The 19,690-nt window shown below is 36.9% G+C and overlaps 1 protein-coding gene across 1 annotated transcript in view; it reads right to left on the bottom strand.

Annotated features, from left to right (window-relative positions):
- NEK10 (NIMA related kinase 10) overlaps window positions 1-19,690 on the bottom strand; it is a 111,098-nt gene that overhangs the window by 83,157 nt on the left and 8,251 nt on the right. Inside the window, exons 7-21 of the mRNA XM_064444242.1 lie at window positions 19,205-19,283; window positions 18,783-18,850; window positions 17,630-17,709; window positions 16,383-16,469; window positions 14,743-14,967; window positions 14,117-14,256; window positions 12,406-12,467; window positions 10,116-10,193; window positions 7,175-7,239; window positions 5,691-5,793; window positions 5,451-5,579; window positions 4,774-4,911; window positions 4,046-4,091; window positions 3,300-3,421; window positions 3,011-3,113 (exon numbers count right to left, since the gene is read on the bottom strand). Of these exons, the coding sequence (XP_064300312.1) occupies window positions 3,011-3,113; window positions 3,300-3,421; window positions 4,046-4,091; window positions 4,774-4,911; window positions 5,451-5,579; window positions 5,691-5,793; window positions 7,175-7,239; window positions 10,116-10,193; window positions 12,406-12,467; window positions 14,117-14,256; window positions 14,743-14,967; window positions 16,383-16,469; window positions 17,630-17,709; window positions 18,783-18,850; window positions 19,205-19,283 (1,525 nt within the window). The remainder of the gene's footprint in view (window positions 1-3,010; window positions 3,114-3,299; window positions 3,422-4,045; window positions 4,092-4,773; window positions 4,912-5,450; window positions 5,580-5,690; window positions 5,794-7,174; window positions 7,240-10,115; window positions 10,194-12,405; window positions 12,468-14,116; window positions 14,257-14,742; window positions 14,968-16,382; window positions 16,470-17,629; window positions 17,710-18,782; window positions 18,851-19,204; window positions 19,284-19,690) is intronic.

Raw genomic sequence — 19,690 nt, 5'->3', positions numbered from 1 at the left:
GCACCGGAGGTGGAAGGCTGCTGTATGGAGTTCTATGTGACGAGTTGCAGAAACTGCTGAAGAAGGTGAATTGAGCCAATTTGCAGAAGTGAAGGCCATCCAGCTGGCTTTAGACATTGCAGACCGAGAAAAGTCTCCAATGCTCTGTCTCTATACTGACTCGTGGATGGTGGCAGATGTCCAGTGTGGGTGGTTACAGCAATGGAAGCAAAGCAACTGGCAGCACAGAGGCAAACACATCTGGGCTGCTGCACTATGGCAACATATTGCTGCCAAAGTAGAGAACCTGGTTGTAAAAGTACATCACATGTACTCATGTCCCCAAGAGCTGAGCCACTGAAGAACATCAAAACAACAGACGGATGAGGCTGCTAAGATTGAAGTGGCTCAGGTAGATCTGGACTGGCAACATAAGAGTGAATTATTTATAGCTTGGTGGGCCCATGACACCTCAGGCCATCAAGGAAGAGATGCCACATACAAATGGGCTCATGATCAAGGGGTGGACTTGACCATGGACACCATTGCACAGGTTATCCATGAACGTGAAACATGTGCTGCAATCAAACAAGCCAAACAGTTAAAGCCTCTGTGGTATGGAGGATGATGGCTGAAATATAAATATGGAGAGGCCTGGCAGATTGATTATATCACACTCCCACAAACCCATCAAGGCAAGCACCATGTGCTTACAATGGTGGAAGCAACCACCGGATCACTGGAAACATATCTCATGCCACCACCTGGAACACTGTGCTGGGCCTTGAAAAACATGCCTTATGGTGACATGGCACCCCAGAGAGAACTGAGCCACAAAACAGGACTCATTTCCGAAACAACCTCATAGACACTTGGGCCAAAGAGCAAGGCATTGAGTGGGTGTATCACATCCCCTGTCATGCATCCAGCTTCTGGGAAAATCAAATGATACAGAGGACTGTTAAAGACTACACTGAGAGCAATGGGTGCTGGGACATTCAAACACTGGGATATACATTTAGCAAAAGCCACCTGGTTAGTCAACACTAGGGGATCTGCCAATCGACCTGGCCCTACCCAGTCACAAATTCGATGTACTGTAGAAGGGGATAAAGTTCCTGTAGTGACATAAAAAATATGCTGGGGAAGACAGCCTGGGTTATTCCTGCCTTGGGCAAAGGCAAACCCATTCATTCATGGGGCTGCTTTTGCTCAAGGACCTGGGTGCATTTGGTGGGTAATGTGGAAAGATGGGCAAGTCCAATACATGCCTCAAGGTCATTTCATTTTGGGTGAGAATAGCCAGTGATTTGAACTGTATTATGTTAATTGCTACGTAATACTGTATGTCACCACTACTATAGCTGGTACATACTAAAATCAATAGTATTACAGTAAGAATCACCCAAATTAATGAAGAATGAACTTCGATGAAACCGAGCAAAATGCAGTGGTGATGGAACCAGAACTGGCTTCAGCATGCAACAATCCAACGCCACACACCATCTCTCCTGCTCTGAAAGACAGTTACAATAAATGGAGCCCAAAGTCATGGACTCAAAGAACTCAACAGACATTCCAGAGGGATGGCCCATCAACTAAAGGAACACCTCTGTGTATATATATCAAAAGACAGGAAAAGTGCTAGTGATTCATCGGAATGTATTGGAAGGTGTGGGACCTGGGCACGACACACTTGGTATAGAATATGGAGTGGATACTGTCCTGGTATGAGAATAATGTTGATAACACACTGATATTTTAGTTGTAGTGCTTACACTAGCCAAGAACTTTTTCAGCTTCCCATGGTCTGCCAGCAAGGAGGTACACAAGAAGCTGGGAGGGAGCACAGCCAAGACAGCTGATCCAAACTGGCCGGAGGGATATTCCATACCATATGTCATCGTGGTCATTGTATAAACTGGGAAGAGTTGGCCAATTGGCAGTGACTGCTGCTCGGGGACTGGCTGGGCGTCAGTCAACAGGTGGTGAGTGGTTGCATCACTTGTTTTTCCTGGGTTTTGTTTCTCTCTTTTTCTTCTTTTCCTTTTCATTACTATTATTATTATTTTATTTGAACCATTATACTGTTCTTATCTCAAGCCACAAGTTTTCTTACTTTTGCCCTTCCAATTCTCTCCCCCATCCCAGCAGGGGGGAGGGGTGAACAAGAGGCTGTGTGGTGCTTGTTTGCCACCTGGGGTTAAATCACGACAATTTGTCTATTACAGCTGAGTGTTTTGTGGTTGGATGTGTACCCATGTCTACAGTTCCCTGTTATTTTAAAGAAGAGAGATTGATTTTTGCATCAAGACTCTCACAACAATTCTGCAGTAATCAAATCGTTTATTTTGCTCTGTGTCATGAGCAGTAAGAAAGCAGTAGTTCTCTAAGAATTTTAAAACTACAGCATCTGAATTGCCTGTAAGGCTTGCTGTGTGTACCAGGTTGTATTCACTCACTCAAACAGTAAAACTTTGTCACACTTTGGAGTACAGTTCACTTACATATGGCTTTCAAAGCCTATCCTGAAAACCTGCCTAGGCTCCTTCCTCCACACTGTTGAGATTATATACAGGTCAAGAATATTCACTACTACAGGCTCACTGGAGCTGATAACTGGGAACAACTGACAGGTACTAAACAATTGTATGGGAGAACAGACAGCTGTTGTACTTTGTATGTTCATTAGCACTCATTATCTAACCTGGTTACCTCAATATTCTTTCTGATTTAAATAAAAACAGGCCTTGAAGCATAACTACAGTTTAGGGTTTTTTATGGCTAAATCATCTCCTCCATCATATTTGACATACATAGCTGCGAAATATATAGTCATGGCTGATGACACCTGGTAGCAATGATCACAAAGTCTGCATTAGCAATTATTTTACACAATGGTATAATAATGTAATAATTTACTAGCTTCCAAATATAGTGACCAACACCCAGGAATCTGAAACCTTCAGGAAAGAAATTCTACTTACCTACATCATGGGAAATTCTCTTCAAGTAAATTAGTTCTACTTACTAATTGTAACTTTGTCTTTATCCCCCAGCATGACATTGTTGGGAGTGAGATCTCGATGAACAATCCTTTTCTCTTTATGCAAATAACGAAGAGCTAGACATAGCTTAAAAACAAACAGAAAGAGCCTTACAAAGATTCTTAACTACAACCTAAATAAAGGCACATAAAATTAAATTAATAACTGTATTAGTGCCTGATATAATAAGCATTTAGCCCAACAAACATAAACGGTGCTACTAATTACATGCAGGAAAGCCCTGGTAACAACAAAAAAAATTCAGTCCCTTACTTGGATAAATATATGCCATATTCTTTCTTCCGTAAACTGCTGTTGCTTTTGCTTCAAAGAGTGAAAGTGTTCTCCCAATGGCACTCCCTCTATGAGCTCCATGACTATGTACAATCTGTCATCTACATAATAGAAAATTAATTAATAGAACAATACATTTATACAGAAGGCATTTGAAAATAGAGTATTTGCAGTTAAAATATAATTCAAAATCTGTTATTTTTTACTTTTTAAAATTTTATTTGTACAGACAAATATATTTTAATTGTAGTTCTACTCCTTGTTATTCCATTTTTTTTTTTCAAATCGTATCACAGCATCTATAAGGAATTCACTGCCTGATAATCACTCAGTGGGCAGGTGCATGTAGCTAACTCCTTATAGAAAGAAAATTAAGACAATATGGCTGAGCAATCTATATCACTCATTCTACTAGTTACTATAGCTTTTCTCCCTGCTTAGCATTCCAGTTGTAAATTTTGGATCCTTAACACTGTAGGATGAGAATGATGCTGTCCACATATTTATATTGCGTTTAGTTCTACTGATAAACAAATATAAGTATCATCTCACCATTTTTTTTCAATTTTAAAGGAATATAAGCCTGAACTGTAGCAGTTCTCAAAGAAAATATTACCATTTATTGCTCAAATTTAATACACTCCTTCCAAGCTGTATGTGCTTTTATGAAGTATTTCTATTTCTTCATCATGTACAATGCGATTATTCTCTGCGTTTATACTTACTTTCCAAGAAGGTTCTATAATACCGTACAACATTTGGATGATAAAGCTACAATGAGGAAAGAAATTTAGATGTTTAGAATAGCTAAACTGATGGCACAGTGTTTATAATGTTTAGCTATACATTGGAAGGAAGGATTCCAAAAGGATTCCACAAACTTGCTTATGAACCATAGTGCAGTAGACCTTCACTGCTACTCCAAACACAGAGAAGTGTTGCACTTTATTAGAGCAACCAGGAGGATAATACAGTATGATTCCTCTCCACTCTCCCCTTAATAATTGAGAGTAAATGAAGTTTGAAGATGGGCAATTATGCCTGGATCAAAGTATTGGCTTTCTTAGCCTAAGAACACTAACGATCAGTCTGGTATTTTAGTCTTTTTTGCAACTGAAAATTATCTTCTCACTCTACTTTAAACCCAAGAACTCATTAAATGGAACAGAGTCATGCGTTTTCTATCACAATCTTAGTTTACAGAATCCCTGAAAAAAGTTAAAATACTGCCAACACAGAAAGTAAGAATCTTTAGTAACAAGCATTTGCACTGCTGCTAACACTTCTGTAAGGAGATTTCCAATTCTGACAGCATTCAGGTAAAAGGGGCCAATATTGTACTGATCAGACAAAAATAGCAATGGCAGCTGGAAGCCCTGTTACATGAGAACTCACAGGTAATAATGCTAACAGCAGAATGCCCATATATGAAACTAGAGTCCATGAGACACACCTGCTCTTTAATGATGGTTAGTTCAGAGACAATATTCTTTACACTGCTGTCTCTGTCTTTTTTGTCCTTTCCAAATGCTGGATTGTGTAAATTGACTTCTTTCATTGCCAGGAGATTTTGTCCATTATGTTTTCTAACCTACAAAAAAGATAAAACCCTTGTAGAATTAATATAGGGAGGCGATAGAAAGGATATTATTATGGCTATCGGATTAGTTATCAGAGTCCAAACCTGTCTCACAAACGCTACTATCATAGCTTTTTCCGTGTATGATGTGATTAGTGAAAAGAACTGGAGCCCCACAATGCAGGTTAGCAGTACGCTGCTGATCTTGCCACTGTGCCTAGTGATGCTTTTCAGATAAAACATGCTTGAATTTCTGTGGTTTTACACAGATTTGTTACCCTTTGCAATAGACAGAAATGCTGTTTGTGGAAAGGAATTTAAAGTAAAAGTAGGAAACCTAAGAGATACACTGGTTAATCTTATAAATACAAGAGGGGACAAACAAAATCACCATAAATACTAACAACAAGCCCAGATCCATAAAGGCCCTTTCAGACCTACATTCCCCTACTAAAATTCAAAAGATGGTAATGCCTAAAACAGGTATTAAACCCTCTTCATGAAGCTTCCCCTCAAACCTGTGAATTACTATATAAAAAAGGGAAGTTTACCTTATACACACTTCCAAAAGCTCCACTGCCAAGGTGCTCCAAAATTGCATAATTGCCTATATGGTTTGTAGGTGCCTTACTCTGATTCATCCTCTCGATACTTTCAGCAATTTGCTTCAATTCATCCTCCTGGTTATAAATTAAATTACAAATAAATAAATATTTCATGCCTTTCTTGTGCTAAGAATGTAGAAAAAGATACAGCTTCTAAAAGCTGTATGTATGAATGTTTTTACTTACAGTTAATAAATTCAGCTTTGATACCAACTCTTCATAAGCACTGATATCACGCACATAGTGTCCAATATCAATGAAGATTTCAAACAAGTCAGTAGGGAAAAGTCTACAAAGGTTTAAATTTTTATATATTTTAGAAACAGTGTACACAGTAGCTATTAATCTACAGCAGAGACTTTTCAATGTTTACTATTACAACTTACTTTAGAACCTTCTAAATAATAGACTTACTTTTTATTAATCAGTTTGGATATTAACCATCTAACATTACATACACAGAAGTTAAAGGACCTTTCAAAAGTCAAACTTCAGCCTCCATGGGTTCAGTATTAATATAAATGCCAGTTCTTCAAACAAGTATAAGCCTCCTTAAAGTCAATGCACCTCCTGGCTTTCCAGTAATTTTCCTATTTTTTTCTTATAATATTTTAGATTATACTTGCTGTCACTTTATCCAAGTTCCTTCTTGTAATGGATGCATTAAGTGATGGGATTAACATTTGTCTGCATTTAAAGAATTGTGACACCCACCTTAGAATTTTTGTCCTAGAAGTCTACTCTATAAGATGGAAAGGACTGAGAAAAGCAAAAGCTAACAGAGAGTAGGCAATATTTAATAAGTGACATGCTTAACTGAAGGTTTGTTTCTTTTTAAAGTTCTGGCAGAAGTAGAAATACAGAAAATTAAGGCATTTGGCAAAATATGAAAAACAGCTAATGAGTCCAGATTTATCACTTTCCAAACTTGAAAGTTTCAACCCTGAATGTTAATTACAAAGTAGGTCCCTTTCATTACAAAAACCACTTTTTAAAAAGCAAATATAACACAAAAGTTACATTTAGAATTCTAGTAATTTATGATACAGAATAAAATCATACAGAAACACTACTGACAGGCAGACGTCCTAAGAAGTATGATAACTATCCTAATCCCACAAATTAAACTGTTAGGTTTTACATGGCCTTTGTGGCCAGCCTGGTGAAACTGTCATCTTACTGGTAAAAATGGGTAATTGATGAAAGATATTTTCTCCTTATTGATCCAAACTTTCAGCAACGCCCCTAAGTAAACCAGCTTGATGCAAAGTCATTCCCATGTGAAGGAGTGGGTGCTCAGAGGAAACATTTACTGCTCCCAGTTACTTGCTACTATCCAGTGCTGTAACTTGCATCTGCTAATCTTCAGGATAAAAGTAAGCTTTACGTTCAACATATTTAAAACATTGATTAATGGGGGAGGAAGGAGCCCCACAGAGCCAGGTTCTCTGGCATGCATACAAAAGAAGTTCCCACACTGAACGTCTAAACCTTGTAGGCTGCCATTGATGCAATGCAGGAATGGCTGTCTGTAGCTGTGGACAGTACAGAAGTTGCCCATTACTATTTCTTCTTGTTGAAAATAAATGACATAAAAAACATGCCTTTCTGAGTGGAGTGACAACTTCTGAAAGCCATCCTAAAGGAGCAAAAACATTTTGTTAACATACCTTTTAAAAATATGTCGATTTCTTTCCATACTGAAGAGAAATCTCAGGGCTCTGAAGGCATAACACTACCACAGGAAAAATACTTAAATTAAAGGCAAATTTATAGACAAATGGAAAAGCCACTGATAAACATCAAGGATTCCCCTTGACTTTACACATTGGTAAACTTTGTACTTAAATGACTAGATAGATTACATTATTAACGTGATTATTAAAAAAATAAAAGTATATTAAGGTCCTTCTGCATTTCAAAAGTAGGCAGAGGGTAGGGGGAGAGAAGTAAAAATAAAAAAGTGAGTGACTATAGCTATAGTATATGCTGAGGAACATTTAAGTCTTAATCATCTCTTTTTACTTGCTGATAGCTCAAGATTTGAGACCTGCTCTCTTCTCCAATGCTGAAAAAGGTAAATGTAATCAATGGTTTTGTAATGATGCAGTAAAAACAGTATTTTACATTTTTTCTGAAAAATGCAATATAGAACACCGTAAGTTCTAACAGGGAACAAAAAAAAAAAAGTGAGAAAGAGAGAATGGTCTACTTTTTTGTTTTTAATAGTAAGTTCATCATCTTTACAGAGATCTCTATGTACCTTAGTTTTGATATGATCCCTACTGAAGAAAGTTTATTTTTAAAACAGCTACTGGCAGCTAGTTAATGTGTATGCTTTTATGCAACTCATCTTTAATTCTGTTTATAAGGAGTCCATAATATGGTACATATATGGCTGACCAAAGAAAGATGACTGTATAAAGTAAGTCAAAGAGAAATAAGGCATTGATATCTGAAACAATGCAAATAGCAAATGTCTCTAACATAATTTAGAATTACTTTATTGCATCAGTGACTAAAATGCAACTACAGTCCTGTGTGATAATACCTATTTAGACAACAGTAACTGTCTCTTAGTCATAACTGCAGAAGTAATCCCCATGTAAAAACAAAATCTTTCAATATACAGACAGTACATGAAATGAAGAAAATAAAGGCCAAATGCTACTTTTGAAGGAAGCAGGATACTTGAAATGTCACAGAAAAGGAATGTGTGGTAAAGCTGCTAAGAAGCTGTCTCTTTTACAGATGATGTTTCTTTTTAGTCCAAAGTAAACTCCCCATCACAGAAGGATGGTGTGTTACGATATCCAACATTCCACTGAGAATCACAGTCACAACTTAGCTGTACAAAATAACCCAGACCAGCTGGGGCATAGCTGCTACCTGGAAAGTTTTTCATTTTACAGATTATACATAGACCGTACTGTAGAAAGCTAATCAGTGAAGGGACATAATAATAGGTTAATAATGAGATAAATAGATATTTTAAATTGCAATAATACTTGTGTCTCACACTAGTATTTTGAGATTAATATTTAACATTTGTGATATGCAGTTAAGGCATGATGATTTTTATGTATGGTACATATGCAGATTAAATGACTGATATTACTACCACCCTTGAAGTAATAGAGTAAGATCACTACGGTAGTATGGTAGAAGGAAGCTGAAAATTTAATCACTGAAAATGCAGACAACAGAGGAGTAAAGAAACCAGACCAGTATTGCGAGAATTCTAAGAAAAATGTCTATGAAATTCAAAAAGGCTATTCCAAAAGCTGCATCCGTATTGCATAGCAGTAATAATGATAAAGGCAATACAGATAGCAGTGTGAGAATCTGAACAAGGTTTCATTAAAAAATATACTAATTAGTGTTTGACTGAAACGGATTTAGTTTTCATATGTGATCATTAAGTCCATTATTAACTCATATGGCTTCACGTTAAACACAACTACAGTTGCTTAGTCTCTCTTGTGAGTTATTTCCAACACATTCTGCTGGAATCTAAAAATCTCAGTGGGCGTAAATTAAGCTCCTTACAGTTGTATGGGGCAACTGTGCTGAGTGTATGCTCCAGTTTATTAGCCTCCATGTTAGTTTCATACACCCTCTAAGAAGATTTTTATTTACCTCACCCTTAGGCTGATTTAGCCAAAGTGCACTATAAAACCTCATTGCAAAAGGTACCTGCTGCACTGAATATGCATTCCAACACTACTCTAGAAGAACTGTGGCAAGAAAGATGACACTACAATGAAATTTTTTTGTGTGTGGAAATGCCTTCCTTGATATCCAGGCATGTCTACCTGCTTAGATAGCTGAGTAGCTATTTAGCCATGTTAGCGTAGGGCTATGCCAGAAAAAGGACCAGGTGAGAGGCAGGATCCTGCCTGCATTCACCTGTGCCATGGATCTCCTCACACTTGCCCACCGAAAGGCAACTGGAGCAGCAGCAGTTGTGTTCACCCCTGAACCCCAGATGACTACTTTTCTATAGCTTAGAGAGACACCAACACCATTTCACAGAGGCTGGAGAAGAGCTACCAGATAATTAATTACTACTAATAACTTTTAGGCTAAGTTGACACTAACCAGTACATTTATGGGGGCACTGACGTGCAAAAACAAGCCATTCTACACTTACTAGCTCTATCTTTATCCTACTTTTAAATTTGCTCTACTTCATGGGATGTTTTCCTGTATTTTACTTAACACCCACAGTAAGATGCTCCAGAAAGAAACAGATATTAGTACAGTATCAAATCTACAGTGAGTTTCAATGAAGACCAAGACACTACACAGAAGATCTGACGGTGGGCAGCCTGAAAAAAATGGAGGAGAGATTATCAGAAGTTAAATACTCACTTTCCTTTACACTCTATGAGGTGTCAGAAACAAAGTTGATCAGAACAGAATACCAGAAATTGAGTCACTATTTAGCTTTTACTTCCTGGGCCATCTGTTATTCCTGGTTTTGTTTTGGTGGGTTTTTTCCCCGTTGAGTAGGATATTTTTACTGCACTTTAAAGCAAACTTTAAAATCAAAAAATTGTCAGGGACTGTTTTGGGCTTTCAATGTGCAACGATAATAAAGGGAGGTACCTGTAATAAATAAGCTTTTTCAGCATTCCTTCCTTTGTTTGGTAAAATCAGCTTTGCTATTGTATATATCCCATTTGCCTGGAAACAGAGAAAGGTCAATATTCACAGCACTCCTTTGCATAGAAACCACAAATAAAAACCAATACTACTTCAGAAGCTAATACCAATTGACAAGTTCTCAACATCCTACTGCACACCTAAATTATACGCTCAAACACCTTAAGCGTACATCTGAATGAAATCATTGTTACATTTAAACTGATACTGCAAAGAGAGCTTGCGAACAGACAATGAAGCAATGCTTCTATCTCTAAAGGTGAAGAAAATTGCAGCAACAGATGTCCCATCACCATGTGGACATTTTGAACAGTCAGGAATCAAAAATCCCATCACAATAAATATAAACTGGAGACACACCAGAAGGGAAAGCCTGAGGAGTATGTTTGTGCCTTCAGTTGGATTATGTGAAAACCATACTGTATTTCATGTAACCATTTTCATGTAACCATACTTGTGTCCTCCATTAATGTATCCATCATGTTGGTTTGATAGGCAGGGGCTGGTAGATATAGTTACAGTACTGCTCCCAGTTACTTGACAAGCTCCCTGTTGGAGACTACTTTCCTCTCTAGCAGAGTTGAAGGGAATATGTGCTACCTCTGCAGAGGCTCTGCTGCAGTTTCTGACATGTTTCCTTACACTGTTCATGAAGGTAGAGTCGAGCTAAGGTTTTAGGCTGTGCAGTAGAGTCACTGATTCATAAACATGTTCTGGCTTACTACCAGAACTGCTGCAGACTGCTATCAAGGCTGTAAGGTGAGACAAGGACATAGGATGGACAGGTAGAGGGCAGCTACAGCAGAAGCAAATGGTTCTTAACTGCCTGAACCAAGAGTTCTTTGCCACTGAATGAGATAAACCTTTAGAGATCACTTAGCCTGACTTTCTCAGCACGTAACTGAAAGAACTGCAAATCCTCTCCCTCTATCTGTTTTTAACCTGAGTTCCTTCATCTTGTTCACCATGCAACATTCAAAGATATATTAGCACAGAGAAAGGAACAGGATTTAAAATGACAGAGGCTGTTGTAGGGTGGAATACCAGTTGAAATAAACATGCGCAAAGCTATGCCCTGATCTAAAAGTGGGACAGTGGCTGGTGTTTTGACAAAGGGAGAGGTTATTGTCTTATAACAGGATGAGTGGGGGAAGAAGTTAAGCTTGAACCTGCACATCGTCCCATCAATTTTTAAGCAATTTACTGACACCACAGTTCTCATGTACTGATAGAGCAAAGCAGTACTTTCTGTTAAAATCAGCCTTTTATTTCCCAAGTCCTCCAGGAGTTACACTGTTTTCAAAATATATTCAATTTAAATAAATCATATTCTACTTTGATGAAACCAGACTCAGCCTAAAATGTATGCAGTTACATTGTTCAGATAAAATGTTGTCTAAATCAATATGGTTTATTGACTATTTTAGTGCTTAAGATACATAGAAAATATTTTTTTTTCTAGACTTACTTCGATTCCTTTCCTCTTAACTAACAGTTTTGAAATATACATTAACTTCTTTCCCAGTCATATTTAAGGCTCTCTGTTCTCTCAATACGTCTAGGAATACCTCTAGCTGGGTTTTAAGCTATCTTGAAGGCTTTGACCACTGACTTAACATTTAGAGTATAAGAGCTGGCTACAGCTTTTAGCTGGTATTAATGTCCTAAATATTTGTCTTTTTTACTATGTCTGGAATACATACCAGGGATTTTAACAATGGTTTTCAGAACCATAGAGTCCACCTGATTTAAATATTACATTTTAAAATACAGTTTAGAAATACAACCCTGGGGATGGAGTGGCAGGTAGTTCTCAGAAATACCAAACTCTAAGGAAAAAGAGAAACTGTTTGTGAAACAACACGCCAATTTGAAGCTGCACAGAGTTTGTTTTAATAGACTTTAGGAAATTCAGAATTTGTATTTCTCAGTGAATACCATCATTACTCTTATTTGCTATCCTATTTTGAATGTGGCAAAAGCATGGCAAAAGAAACCAAAATGAACCCTGTCTGAATAATGCTGTTTATTCTCCCAGACAGCTAGATGCGTAATTTGATATCTTTGTGTATATGTCTCTATGTGTAAAGGTATAAAGAAACAGAAATATTTAAATCATATAAATACCTTTCAAATGCATTTTATTTGTTAATTAAATTATGGTGACAAATAAGAACAATTAAGTCAAATTTTTAACTATGATGCCTTACTTAACTGAATAAAGTCTTCCTACCTGTACTACCTGGTAAGCATTAGCCTCATTGAGCACCAGTTCAGTAATTGCAGCACAACAAGCTAGAATAAAAATTCAGATGTAACATTTAGGGCCAGATTTATAAAGATATTCAGATAGTCTGGTGGGTTAACATTAGCTAAGGGACAAATGCCCATCCAGCTGCTCATTCCCTCCACCTCCTTAACAGGACAGAGGAAGAAAACAGGATGGAAAAGCCTATGGGTCAAGATAAAGACAAGGAGATTGCTTACCAGCTACCATCACAGGCAAAACAGACTTGACTTGGGGAAAAATAATTTAATTTGTTGCTAATTAAAATAGATTTTGATAGCAAAAAAAACAAAGACAAAAATTAAAACAACACCTTTCCCCGACACCATCATTCCCCCCCGGCTCCGACTCATCTTCACTCCTTGACTCCCGACTCCTCTATCCCAGCAGCACTGGGGAGTGGTGGGTGAATGTTACTGTCAGTACATAACAGTTCCACTCTGCTGCTCCTTTCGACTTTTCCCCTGCTCCAGCGTGGGTCCTCTCCACACACTGCAGTGTGAATACCTGCTCCACTGAGGTCTCTCCCATGGGCTGCAGGGGAATCGCTGCTCTGGTGCCTAAAGCACCTCCTCCGCCTCTTTCTCTGACCTTGGTGTTTGCGCTGCTGTTTCTTACTCCCTTTTTTTTTTTTCTTCTCTGCTCACCCACATTTTTGCCGTTTCTGAATCATGTGTTAACAGATGCACCACCAGCTTCACTTAGCTTTGCCAAGCAGTGGGTCTGTTGTGAAGCCAGCGGAACTAGCTGTGTCCAGCACAGGGCAATCCCTTACCTCTTCCCACAGAAGCCACCTCTGCAGGCCCCCTGCTAACAAAACCTTGCCATCCATATGCAATACAGAAGGCGAAAAACATAAACAAGTACTCGGTCAGAACTAAAAAGGACCTCTGTAGGCTCAGTGCTTACTCTTTCTTAGGAGTCCTTAAGGAAGGCAGAAGTAACCCAGAAATACACTGCAATATTGCACTGGCAATACTTTTGGTACTGCGATTTATTTCACATTACCAGCTCTTCAGAGGTAACACTCATGATAAAGTATTCAAAATAACTTGCGTATTACGTTACAGGTTTCAGGAAGATACTGCAAAGGCTCAGGTAATCCTAGTAAGGATATTTTGTATTTTCCTTGTATAGTAACTGGAAAAAGGCATGATCCTCCGGATGGCATTTCAGAATGGATAGTTGACATGCTATTGAGAAATCTCCTATAAAAGGGATTCTCTCCATATCTACTGAGGAACCCTTGCCTGACTGGTAGTCTTTAAAATACCACTTTGAAAGGCTTTCATCATAACCAATTCACGATTGATCTACCATAGTAAATTTGGATAGAGGGAAAAATATGATGAAATAAAAATAATCTCAATCTAAAAACAAAGTAAAAAAATATGTCTTTGAGATGTTTTTACAGGTGGAAGAAATATATATAATTCCCACGTACTTAATAGCTTATCCTTTGCTTCTTTCTAAAAAAAAGTGTGCTTTTTGAAAATATGTGCTGGTATTACACATTTTGAAACAAACACAGCTGACTTGGTGCTCCCACTCCCTGAAGCAGGTATAAAAGTTCACAATTTCAATTTTTAAATATTTTTAATCCCTTTGCGCAAGTGTAAGTAAACGCATAACAGAGGATTAGGCCTTACAAGCCTACCTGCTTGAAGTGAGAAAGTATTTTCTTGTATCTCATCAGGACTCAGATCATCTGACAAATTAATATGTTGGATTCTCCCTGCCGCATTCGCACTAGATAAACTCCCAACTGAAGAGCGATCAGAAACAAGATTTCTTTCCCTTTGGGGGGGAAATCAAATTGCAGTGTAAAAAAAAAAGGCTTAACATATGTTTGTTAACCATTTCTGATGTTCTGAAAATTTGTATGTTTTTCGCTGAATTAGCTAATACACTGAAAAAGCAAACAAGCCTTTAAACAGAAAATTCCTTTACTACCTTCATCAATTATATTCACAATACTAGCTCACTAAATAGATGTCTAATTAATAGGAAAACGAAGCAGACAGCAATGATGTATTTATAATCTATTCATTATTTAGTTGATACGCTGAAATTATGAAAAACACCTTAAGATTACAATGAAATACGCATAGCTGAAAAAAATACAGCTTATTCATTATGGTCTAAATAGCCTTCTAACTTCTGCAAACATCATATACAGCTGAACAGAACAAAGATGCTATTTGATAAAATAGGGCTTGGTGAAATGTATCTTAAATTATGAGTCTCATGTAACTGCCACAATGCTGAGGACTGAAAACCTACCCCTGTAATATATGAAGGAGCTGCTCAATTCCACCCCAAATTCGGATTTCCACACTAGTCTCAGGGTCTTCACAAACCTGGACCAGAATCCAAACTATACTCCATAGAAGTTTGATATGATCAGAATGGAGTAAACTGAGCAAGACTGGAACTCCTTCGTACATTTTTATTTGCTCTTTGACTTGTGACTCTGCACAGAGGAGACGTAGCAACTCTGCTGTGAGCCTAAAAAAAAAAATCAGCAAGAAATTTTAACTATGACTCCATCATTATTTTGTATTGTCAGTTAGCAAAGAGGAAAACACCTGCAAATGTTTAAGAAAGAACAGAGACCTTTTATAAAAAACAAGACATTCAAGAAAACTGCTTAAAGTCATTGTTTTAAACAAAGAAAAAAAAAAAAGGTGGTGGTCCAAATTTGCACAAGGGATGAAATTATATTAACATTGAGCTTGACTGTCAGCATAGGCAGCCAAGCATACACAGCCATGTATGCCGTGTATGGGGGTGGCCAAGCAGGCTGCAGTCATGTGTGGTACCACCTTCTTGTTAATGGCATTAGTACTACAAGTAGCACTGTCTGCATGACCTTTTAAAGTCCATCTGTGGAATTAGAATAACTCCACAAATAATCGTGATTCTTCTCCAGTATGGTTTGAATATTATGTTTACAAAAGGGATTGGATATATCATTTAAAAGGTTTATACAAGATTTTCATTAACTTCACTCCAATTAAGGTGGACTTTCCATATAAAATATGGTTAGGGGTTTCTATTCCCACTTGAAGCAAAAAAAGCTGCATGTGTGTGAGGAAATGTATGAATTCAGATTCATATCTGAATTGAAAATTATTCTTAACTAGCACTGTACTTCATCAGCACCCTGTCTACATTCAAATACCGGTTTTTATTACAAACTTTTGGTTTATGCATAATCTAAATACTTTCAAACTCAGAGTCTAAATAAAATCTTTTGGTATATTCAACTTCTTTATCTTTGATCATATGTATAACAATTTACATGTGTGAAATAATTAAGCATGAAATTTAAAAAATCTCTTCAGAATTCTAAATGTCATAGGATAATTGACATATCATCAAATTTGAGAGTCTTTTGGCTTCTTACTGAAATGCAGATATACTAGGCTCAACTAGCAGGCTTTGCTGAGACAAAAGGACATTTAAAGAACTGAAGGAACCTTTATGATTTTCTGACTGAAGGGATATGGGGTCTGACCCAGCCTCTAGCATAAACTCCAACAGCTATATTTCTTGCAGTTTTTCACTAGTTTATATTGGGCATCCCAGGAACTGCCAGAGTTCAGCGCACTTTCCATCTAACCACTTGGGTCTGCCAGAAGCAAAGAGAAGACGCACCAAGAAAAGCAATTGCTATCACTGTATGTTAACATTGCAATTTATTCGCACCACGCTGCAGGCCATCGCTGGAGAGAGAGGAGACAGCTTGTAATGAAACTGCTAGAAAAGAGTCTGCTCTATCAATATCTGACTGAAAATACATAGGTATCAGAACTTTACCTTGAGTCTATTAAAGCAGCATATTATCTAATTGCTCTAACATGTACCTAAATGAAAAATTAAAAAAAATATTTTAACACAATCTACAAGCGAAGTCTCACCTTTTAGAAAGCAAATCGTATTCATGTAATATCACCAGCAAGTTCTCAACAATGGTGAGCTCACTTATCTTCTCCCTACATTCTGGACTACAAATTGATTATTCCTAGCATTTATATCAAATTAAATTATATGAAAAAAACACATTGCTCTTTAGCTCCCTCCTTATACATTTGACCAATTTTTTTTTCCTCAAGTCTTCAGGAATAATATTATACAGGGCACACAAATATTTAAAGCCACAAAAATATGAGTCAAGATTGACACTGCAACAATTTCCAATTTTCCCAGTACAAAAGAAGTGTGAAGGTATAAAAGTAAAGACACAAGAGTATTTAATTTTCTTCATACTATAAATTGAGCAAATAAGGTACATTTTTAGAATCAAATATAATTTCCATAAGCATTTGTAATACACTCCAAAGACTTTCTTGCCCAGTTCAAATTTAACACATTTAATTCTGTGAAGAAAGTTAAATGGAAGTTGAAAATGTATGTATAACATCATTTAAATTAATACTGATATTTAAAAAAATTTAACTGAAATAGAATGAAAGGAATTTGGGAAAGAGAAAATCCAGAGAAATCTTAGTCAATAAATTTCTACTGATCTCATCGAATTGTATCTGGTTTCTTCAGTTTTATAATTTTCCTTACAATTTTCATTTAGAAGATAAAGTTATTACACAACTCTGGAAGTCAGCAGAACAGTAATGCAAAAGCAGCAGCTTTTCATCTATAAAATTATGAAGAATGAAAGGTGCTGTATCTTCCTTTTCTTTTTTTTATCTCCACACCAGGAAAAAATGTCTTATTTTAAGGGAGTTGTTAGCGAAGAGAGGATATATACACACATGGATTTGAGTATATGCATTCATTATTTACTACACTGAGTAATATTCTTGCTGGTTATTGTGAAGCACTGTTACATTGAGCTCAGCACAAAAGATTTTTATATGCAGGAAGTCAGTAAGAATTACAGAATCCTGCATAGGGATTGCAAAGAGAGATTCTATGACTCCAGTCTTGCAAAGTTCTCCACATGAGCAAGAATTCTGCTGCAAGGACCAAAGCGTCTACTTAATTTTATAGTAAAGCAGCAGAAACTAAGCATACCTCGTAGACCTCCACAGAACAAGGCCTCATTTTGAAAAACTGTAGTCTTCTCATAAACAGCAGTTTTAATGCTGTGTCAAGAGATAACATTAAAATGCTTATTGTGAACTACAGCACATTAAGTTGAACCTACCTTTCTGCTAGACTAGTCAGAGCAAGGAGGGCACCCAAAAGCACGCTGCTGTCTCTGGCAGATAATAAATTTACTAAGGTCTGGAAAAGGAAACACAAAACAAGATAAATATAGATTGGGTTATTTTCTGTTATGACTCAAACATATATATAGTTATTTATTGAAAAGTCAAAATTAAGATACAGAATCCTTTACACAATACACTAAAAGTCTTAGGCACATTTAAAATCCACCTTAAGTACACATTTGAAGTCTTAGAATACACCCAGTCTTAGGGCAAGCAAGGACATTTCTTCTCAAACTGCAGTTAGCATCTCTCTTGACCGTTAAAGAATCTGTCCAACTTAATATACCATTGTAAAAATCTGCTCCTGTGTAAAACACTTCAGAGTTCTAAATCAACTTTTTGCTTCAGGAGGCCTTGATTTTCAGCTTATATTTAAGCAATGCAGAATGTCATTTAAGGCCCTGCATATATTCTGTTAATGATTTATATCAATGTGAATTCCATGTTTGTCTAGCTTCTCTAAAAATATGTTGTCTGATACTCTCTGATCATAATTGCCAATGTTTTACAGCAGCATAATAGAATCACAAAGCACTAGTTATACTGATCTTGATCTACTGTTTCTGAGTGTGGCCATAAATCAGCAGTGGTTAAGTACAGATCCTTAGATGTATAGCAATGTATATATATAGTAATGTATAGCAAAGGATATCTCGGTTGACACCGCTCCATTTAGACACAGAATACCTTATAAGTGAAAAGTCATATCAGAAATTTATATACAAATATAAATAAAAATATATTTATATTAAAAAACATATAAACCAATTTATATCATAGTAACATGTAGCTCAGGACAGTATAAACAGGGGTACTAAATTTTATACAAATTAGTTTGCTCCAAACATTTAAGACCTATTTATCTCAAACAACTAATAACCATGCATAAGGCCACTTACCTTACATATAAGAAACAGTTTTGATGATACTACAAATACATCTGTAAAACACAGAGCCGAGATTACCTTACTTTACAAGCTTGACAAGATACGGAATTTACTCCCACCTAGATCACATCTGAAAAGCGTAAAGTCATTCAGTTAAGTAGCTAATTGGTTATAATCAGCAATTTTATAAAGCACTTACTTTATGTGCTCCACTTGCTATAACCCATTCTCTTTGACCTTTAACGGCAGCAAGCTTCTGGAAAATGTCTATGGAAACAAAGGAAGTCATATAAATTGAAGCTTTACCACTTAATAGTTTTCATTTTACTAATCAGAAAATAAAGCAAGACACTGCACAATCTCTCTTTGAACCGTGACTCGTTCATTTTACTCTGTTATTTCAGTGCCTAAAGAGGTATTAATTTCTTAACGAAATACTACTTATGTACAAAACCAAGATGTGCTTCTCCACAGCAATTTCAGTTTTCACTTGTATGATGATGCCTACGGTGAATCTAGTAATATCTTACTTAAATGACCACCTCAGGTATTAACATTTTAAGCCTCACACAAAAACTTCTAAGCGCCCTTATAATTTTTGTTATCAGCTATAACACTTACATGTCATGTTGACCAGCTTGTCTGCATTATGCTGCTCTTCTCCATAATCAAGATAGCCATTTGCTACTGTTTCCATATACTACAAGGGGGGGTGGGGGGAATAAAGGATACCATTAAAAATAGTTTTAAGAATTCATAAACGTAGAGTGTTATGCACAGAAATAGCCTGTAGGTGGTGCACTGGTTTCACGGAAAAGGTGCATCTGCACCATCCCACATACTTTTGCTGTAAAACTTGTGAGGGAACAGAAGAGATCTTGGAAGCATAACAATTTAAAAAAAGCAAGTGTAAAATTCCACACGGAAAACTCACTGAAGACTATCAAATACAACGACAACTACTTTTAGGGCCAAAATTCCCTTCTTTGCAAGCTGGTAGATGTTGGTAAGCATTTTCTAGGGAATTACGGCTTCACGTTTTCTGCTCTCAAACCTCAGCACCTACTATTGGCCACTGTTTGGAACAACCAGATGGATATTCAGTCC

Source organism: Phalacrocorax carbo, chromosome 2, assembly GCF_963921805.1.
Source record: "Phalacrocorax carbo chromosome 2, bPhaCar2.1, whole genome shotgun sequence".
NCBI lineage: Eukaryota > Metazoa > Chordata > Aves > Suliformes > Phalacrocoracidae > Phalacrocorax > Phalacrocorax carbo.
The sequence above is the reverse complement of the archived record's forward strand: the minus strand, read 5'-3'. Positions and strand labels throughout refer to the sequence as shown.